This window comes from Ptychodera flava, chromosome 9, assembly GCF_041260155.1.
Source record: "Ptychodera flava strain L36383 chromosome 9, AS_Pfla_20210202, whole genome shotgun sequence".
Classification (NCBI taxonomy): domain Eukaryota; kingdom Metazoa; phylum Hemichordata; class Enteropneusta; family Ptychoderidae; genus Ptychodera; species Ptychodera flava.
The window spans coordinates 32,316,389-32,324,083 of NC_091936.1; the positions used below are offsets into that span (position 1 = coordinate 32,316,389).

Consider the following 7,695-nt stretch of genomic DNA (forward strand, 5'->3'; position numbering starts at 1 on the left):
CTTTAATCAGGAAATACTGAAAAATGTACTCAGTACTAGCCTCTAACATAAGGCTTGCCACGTCGAATAGCTGATCATTCTCGTCTGAAGATCACAATAACGTGAAACACATAGTGTAATGAGATTTTAGTTTCTACTTGAAACCACCTGTATTATGATTTAATATATATATATATATATATATATATATATATATATATATATATATATATATATATATATATATATAATATATATATTATGTGTGTGTGTGTGTGTGTGTGTGTGTGTGTGTGTACACAAATACCGGGTATGAATATACATATCTTTACTATTATTGTTGTATTAATTCGTAACTCCACTAAATGCTTCAATACATGTCAACAAAATTGAGTAGCCCCCCTTTCTTGTTCTCCACTTTTGAGCAACCCCCCTTGTAGCTTTCGATTTTTTGAGTGACCCCCCCTCAGATTCATCCGACCCCAGGCCATAAATAATGACGGCTCCCTTAGCAGCTCGTCGCCTATGCTTTTCTGGAGTGTCCACGTGCTCATCACCCGCCAAGCTATACAGTCACGTATTTCACTATGTGGGTCACCGTACTGCACTGTCATTGGTCCATCGTTTTAATGCCCCCCCCCCCCCCCCGGTCGTACGTACGCGTTCACCCTATATATATATATAAATTCGCAAAAAAAGTAGTTCGTCGATCAACTTTGCGATAGCGACACTGAGCTCAGTACGTCGTAACGATTATGGTGCTGTTTGTCTTAGGGTCTATGGTTTCTGCGATTATCTTTATGTCTTTCATATAGCGAAATGAGGGACTATTTGTTTTGTAAAATCGCACTGTTGCAATATATAAATTGATTGCGAAATTCTCGATTTGGCCTCTCTGCTCTGCATGCTCTGTGTGTATCAATACCCGAAAAATCACATGATTGCAAAATTGAATGTATACAAATAGTTGGGAGCGGCGCGCCGTCGGACCACGTATGTTTGTTGTGACGGCACTTTTGATCGGAAAAGTGACATCGCAGATGCCAGTTTCCGTACCTATTTCAGGTCTGTAACAGTTTTAAAATTTAACACTCACTCTTCCTATCGACTTAATCAAGCACTTTCTATATTACAGACGATCATAGATCAACGCTCGCGTTTTATACCAGTGCTGAAGATGTTTCTACGTCCATCGTACGTATGTACACACGCCATGCTACACTGTGACAGTTATGGTACACGGCAAAGGCCACTATGCAAGCTTATTTGTAATAGAAATGTAGGAAGTTTGGAAAAAAGAATTTCCATTTGTTACAACAGCTCAGCCTGCGGTACATTTGAAAGAACTGGTGCTGTGTTTGACTATCCGCGATCGCTTGCAACAAATCGGGTATACCATGGAGGTAAAAAAGTTCGTTCTTTTACCTCCATAGGCTCCATTGGTGAATTGATATGCCAATTAGAAATAGAAAGGGTCATCTCGGAAATCGTACCCCAAAATGCAGAAAAAAATCAATTTTGATGCAAAAAGGATAGCAGATGTGAATTTAGAGATGTATTGGAAGCCATCGATGCTGGTTTAATGGATAAATTGTGCCTTTTTTGTATGGGCATGGAGGTAGACTACCTCCAATTTCCATGGTGTGGACATCAAGACATGTACTGATGCAGTACATGCCATTTTGTTGTGTATATCCTATATAGGCGTCGCCAACAAAATTGGATAAATTGATTAGCTTTCCTTAAGGAAAGATGATCAGATCTCTATTTACTATTGCTAACATTGGAATCAATCGACAAAGAGATAATAAGAAGAAAGAAATGTGTTGTGTGTTCCTGTTTAAATAATTATATTCTTTTCCCCTGTACAGTATTTGATTAAGGTGCAGATTGGTTGTCAAATATACAATTCACACGAATTCAGTTAATTTTTCCCACAGGAACCAAGGTACTTTTTAAAATGTCTGTGAGCAAAAGGCATGTATTTATAATCATTAAGGGTATGTTTGATGTTCTTAATCTGCTGTCTCTCAACAGAGCACATTCGCACAGTTCAGAACTAATGTGTTGTGTGTATGAGACCTCGCAAAGACAGACAAGAACAGAACAGTAGACAACAAAAACATGGCAAACTACCAGCCAGAATACGAGCCACAAATGATAGGCCACCAGGAACAGGGTGTTCCGGAACCATATAGGCAGTTTAAGTTTGAGGACAGTGCAGACCAAAGTTGTGTGTTGAATGCCTTCCTCCAACTTCAAGGCCTACGAGAGGAGCTTGACCAGTGGTCCAATAAACTAGACTTGTGCCTGTCTTCATTGAGGAAGCATCCTTCTGTCGCCAAGCATGTAGACCCAGCGCTGGATGGTCTTCCGAAGAGAATCAGAAGAGGTGATGGTGCAGGAAAGTTTGAAGGTAAGGCATGTGTTTCTCTGCAAAGTCTGCTTGATACATGTGCGATAGTGTAAATGATAAGTCCTAAGCATTAAGCATACAGCGGCACATCAAGATCAGCCAAATACAGTCCTCCAGTCTCTTTGCATGATTGATCAATCTTCATACATGTAACCCCAGTCATTCAATGAGAAATTATCTTTCTTTCAGTAACAAAGACGCAATAAGATATTCCTGTCTTAAAATTTTCAAGACTCCATGGCCCAGTTAACTGTGCAAATCACATACTTTTGTGCCTTTTATGTTAATTACATCAGGAAATACATTAATGAGACAAAACTTTTATTGGGATCAATACTATTTAACTCCAACTGTGGGGTTAACACCACAGGTTCATAAACAAGCTTGAGAAAACAAGGAAAATTTGAATTAACTGAAATTTTAAAGTGTAACGTGATTGGTGTGAAGTCAAAGATTGAGATTCGTTGTTTCTCTTCTTAAAAATGTGTAGGTGGGGATTTGAAAATGTTGAAAGACATTGGTGAGGACGAAGAAGAATTGACATGTGATCAGTGGACCAAGACAGACTCCATTGAACTAGAAAAGGTTGGGCAACATGCATTTAGTGCCAAGACTCTCTCAATTTCTGAAGAGCAGGTAAAGGCTTTAAAAAAAATTGTTAGTGATTTAACAGAGTTTATATTCATATACAAGGAAGTGAAAGTCAAATTTTAGGAATTGATCCATCATACTAAGTTTTTAAGATTTCTGTTTTGAGCTCATGGCATCTTCAAAAGGAAGTTTAGTTAAAGTCCTGCTAATCGAAAGCAATTTTAATATTTTAAAAGTAGGCATCTAGAATCGACAGTTGATGGCCATGAGACAAACAAGTCATCACACTCTAGTGAAATGTATGAGAGACAATTCAATGTACAAGACTACAACAAAAATTGTGTGTAAACCATCCTCACTCTTGTCAATGCAAACAGTAACTTTCTCTCCCCTGAAGTAGGATTTTTAATGTCACTGTGAACAATTTACAAGTATATGGTCTTTTCAAGTATTGAATATGTGATGGATATTTCCATTGGTCTCTCTGTCTTTATTTTTAGTCCCCACGGACACCGTCCGGGGGGACTTATAGGTTTGGTCATGTCCGTGCGTGCGTCCGTGCGTGCGTGCGTCTGTGCGTCCGTCCGTCCGTCCGTTCATGCAGATATCTCTGAGATGCCTGGAGCGATTTCATTCAAACTTGGTACAAGGATTACTTCATATGTCATACAGATGCACGTCAATTTGTTTTGTGATACGATCCAATATGGCCGCCAGGCGGCCATTTTATTACGATTTTTTCATGTACAGAGCCATAACTCAGGCATGTTCCAACCGATTTTATTCAAAGTTGGTACAAGGACATTGACCAATGTCATAGATATGCACGTCAATTTGTTTTGTGATACGATCCAATATGGCTGCCAGGCGGCCATTTTATTACGATTTTTTCACGTACAGAGCCATTACTCAGGCATGTTTCGACCGATTTTATTCAGAGTTGGTACAAGGACATTGACCAATGTCATAGATATGCACGTCAATTTGTTTTGTGATACGATCCAAAATGGCTGCCAGGCGGCCATTTTATTACGATTTTTTCATGTACAGAGCCATTACTCAGGCACGTTTCAACCGATTTTATTCAAAGTTGGTACAAGCTTATTGACAAATGTCATAGCTGTGCACGGCAATTTGTTTTGTGATACGATCCAAAATGGCCGCTGTGCGGCCATTTTATTAGGATTTTTTCATGTACAGAGCCATTACTCAGGCACGTTTCAACCGATTTTATTCAAAGTTGGTACAAGGACATTGACCTATGTCATACATATGCACGTCAATCTGTTTTGTGATATGATCCAATATGGCCGCCAGGCGGCCATTTTATTACGATTTTTTCATGTACAGAGCCATTTCTCAGGCATATTTGCATGTTTCGACCAATTTTATTCAAAGTTGGTACAAGGACATCGACCAATGTCATAGCTATGCACATCAATTTGTTTTGTGATGCGATCCTTTATGGCCACTGTGCGACCATTTTGTTACGATTTTTTCATGTCCTGAACCATAACTCAGACATGTATCAAGTGAATTTATTCAAAAGTATTTTTATCACAGACCTAATGAAGAGGACTCTATCCTTTCTGAGGACCTGTATTCAAAATACCCATTAACAAGTGGGGACTGTGTCATCAACGATGACTTGTTTTTATAACAATTAAACTGTGTAAAAATGACCCCCAAAATGCACAGTGTCTAAATGGAATTATTACTGCTATTTTCATATTTGATAAACAATTTATTGACATTTGTATTGTTTTTCAATGTAGATCCAATACAACAAAGCATGTGCCCCAGAGAGACACGGAACAGTTGGGGACACCGGATTTGCTGAGGCAAGTAATTTCAGTACAGCAGTTGTTAGGCAAGCCGTGCCCTCAATTTCAACTCCAGGCATCAATCCAGTACAAGAGGAACAGGAACACATTGTAGCTGCACAGATTCAACAGCCGGCTTCTTTTGCCGAACAGCTTGCCGGAGCTCACCCAGACAGCACATCAGAAAGTGACGAAGTGCTGGAAAAGGTAGTTGGTTCTGACTTGAAACTCACTGAAGATGACTGTAGTCTGTCTGAAGGAAGCTACACTGAAGGAAATGAAAGCAAGACAGAAGTAGACAACCATGGAAAAGCTGTTATGCCTGCCAGGGAATGTGGAAACCCAAATCCTGGAAAATGCCCTCCCCCTGTACCCATGAGTCTCCTTTTCATGCAGCAAATATATGAACAGCGGGAAAGGGCGAGGCCACAGAAAAACATTGAGCTTGAAACTCACGAATCTGTTGATGATGATTTACAGGCTGAAAATTCTGTCGTAATCCCCAAGGACACAGAGGAAGTGCCTCATGATGATCAAAATACAACTTTTTCTGAAAGTCAGTCATCAAAACAGTGAAAGTGCTAGTGACTTTAGCTGTGAGGTTAGCCACAGTGGTAGTGCATCCAGCAGCAAGCAAAGCGATAACAGTTTCAGTGACACTTCCGAAGGTTTGTCAAAGTCAAGAGAAGGCCTGGACTGCACTGTAGTTTCAGACGATCATTCTGGCAAGTGTAGCCCCAAAAGGACAGATCACGGTACTAGTTCTGCAAGTTTGCCTTGTTCTTCTGCTGCCAGTGGACAATCCCTGACAGGGCAACTCTCATTGCAGCCTGTGCCGAGAGGGAGGACTGTACACAGAGAGTGCAAAAACCAACAGAGTATTCGACCGGTGAAAAGGAAATGCTGTCAACTGGCAGTTAAATTTCCCCCGGTGCAGCCAAGTGAACAGACTGACAGCAGTACCCAGAATGTTTTTGAAGGCAGAGATGCTGTATCAGAGCAAAGTGGGAAAAGTAATACCTTCCGCCCTGTGCAGCCAGCAAGCCTTACACCTTGCGTTGTGACACAAGATGTCAAAGGCAAACAGTTGCACGAAAACGGTATTGCCCGATTTGAAGGCGCTGAAGGAAATGGAATTGGGACAGAAACCATGAAAAAGATCTTTAAGAATCCAGATGTGGCTGGGGGTCAGGCAGCGCTACTCACGACAATCAAAGTAGGAGATGATAATTGTCAAGAAAATGAAGAGAATTGGACGAGTGTTAACAGAAATGTTAACATCGCCATTCCTGAGTTGTCACCCACGACAAGGAAAGTGCCGCATTCTATTACTGGAATAGATTGTACAGGTGATGTTAAACACAAACAATTGTATTTCAATGGGCTTCCTGCATCACCTGATGGTAAGGAAGACTCAGAACATGGTCTTGAGTGTGCGGAAGATGACTTCAAGCAAAGGAACAGACATCAGTCATGTGAAAGTGAGAACATCATTACAGCTAAGCAGGAGGCCTGTGTTGACGCGAGCGCCGCCTCCACACTGATTGACAGAAATGAGACAAGTGCCTCTGCAGCTAAACCTCTCCCTCTGCCAGCATTACCAGCCTACCACCCGGCCTTCCTCCAACACAGGCCAAAAACTACTGCACCAAGTCGTAATTTATTGGCCGCGCTGTCGCAGAAAGTCGGACACTTTTTCATGGAGACAATATCAGCCTGTCAGGTAGAGACTGAACAACAAACTTTGGTAGCACCCACTACTGGAAATGGGAGCAGCCAACTCAAATATCCAGGTAACTTCCTTGTTTACTTCAGAAATACAAACCTACGTGCATTTCAAGATTGTTAAAAGGTAGCTGAGTCATCAGAAAACAGGCTTTGTAGAACAGGATTTGTTTTTGAGCAGAATAATGGGGTCCCAGGTTGCGCATATTTATTGCATTATTCATACCGGTACTTCAATAACATTGCAGTCAGTTAGTGTCCCATGCCCTGATTCAAGCTGTTATTTTGGTGTGCATGTGAATGTAAGTAATTTTGGCTGTCCCATCTTAGCTGCCAAACTGGGCTTCATTGCCTTGCCTTGCCACAATAGCAATGTTAAAAAATGTGTTGTATTAAAAACTGGTTTCACATACATGCAAATTGGTTTGTCTTTGCTCTGTAATCATGTTTGACCTTTTAGGAGTGATTTATCTGATGTCAAAGGTCATCCACCCATGCAGTACCTAAAATAGTCTCAACAGCTTCGTTTAACTCTGACGTCGAAAGGTTGCTATGGTTTTACCTTTTGTTATGTTAATGATTACATAGAACTGGCTTTATCAATATCAGCATTGTTGTGCTTCTTGGAAGCAAGGCCGTTAGCTACATAACTATGTCAGCCATGTTTACTCAACCCAGAGCTCATAAATTCAGAGTTCTTTTCAATATCAAATCTCTCATTACTGCAGTCAAGTGTTCTTCATGGAGTTCAAAATTTCACATTTTTTGAAATCATTTCAAATTTTTATCCTATACCATTGAAAACAATTTTAAGGTTGAAAAATATGGTATGTTTGCACATGAAGATACTTCAAATACTTTTGAGGGCCAATCTGACATACTAAATGACATTGTTTATTCACAGAGACGAAATAAAGGAGAACGTTTTTATCAGAAAATTGATGATTAATGCACAGCACTGCAGGAACTGGCAGATTTTAATCAATTTGATTTTCAGTGACTTGAGCAAGGCGTTTGGTTGAAAAAGTTCTGTTACACAATCACAGGTTTAGTTGTTTATTCTTTGATGAAGTGTCTCAACTTTTTCAATAACAGTTACGATAACTGTTGGTGTCTGTGTCTTCATTGTGTGTGTTGCCTTTGTAGATGTAAGCATTCTGT

At 40.2% G+C, this 7,695-nt stretch overlaps 1 protein-coding gene across 1 annotated transcript; it reads left to right on the forward strand.

Annotated features, from left to right (window-relative positions):
- Positions 1-886: 886 nt before the first annotated feature.
- Positions 887-5,522, forward strand: LOC139140694 (uncharacterized). The gene is made up of 4 exons (XM_070710075.1): positions 887-1,044; positions 2,017-2,395; positions 2,886-3,031; positions 4,762-5,522. The coding sequence occupies exons 2-4, from the start codon at positions 2,104-2,106 to the stop codon at positions 5,383-5,385; spliced, it is 1,062 nt and encodes a 353-aa protein (XP_070566176.1). The 5' UTR covers positions 887-1,044; positions 2,017-2,103; the 3' UTR covers positions 5,386-5,522.
- Positions 5,523-7,695: the final 2,173 nt, after the last annotated feature.

What these genes read in the sequence shown, in the direction of transcription:
- LOC139140694 (XM_070710075.1), top strand. Translation starts at nt 2,104, where the DNA reads ATGGCAAACTACCAGCCAGAATACGAGCCACAAATGATAGGCCACCAG. An exon ending in TGGTGCAGGAAAGTTTGAAG is followed by an intron (nt 2,396 to 2,885) that starts GTAAGGCATGTG and finishes AAAAATGTGTAG; the next exon opens with GTGGGGATTTGAAAATGTTG. An exon ending in TCTCAATTTCTGAAGAGCAG is followed by an intron (nt 3,032 to 4,761) that starts GTAAAGGCTTTA and finishes TTTTCAATGTAG; the next exon opens with ATCCAATACAACAAAGCATG.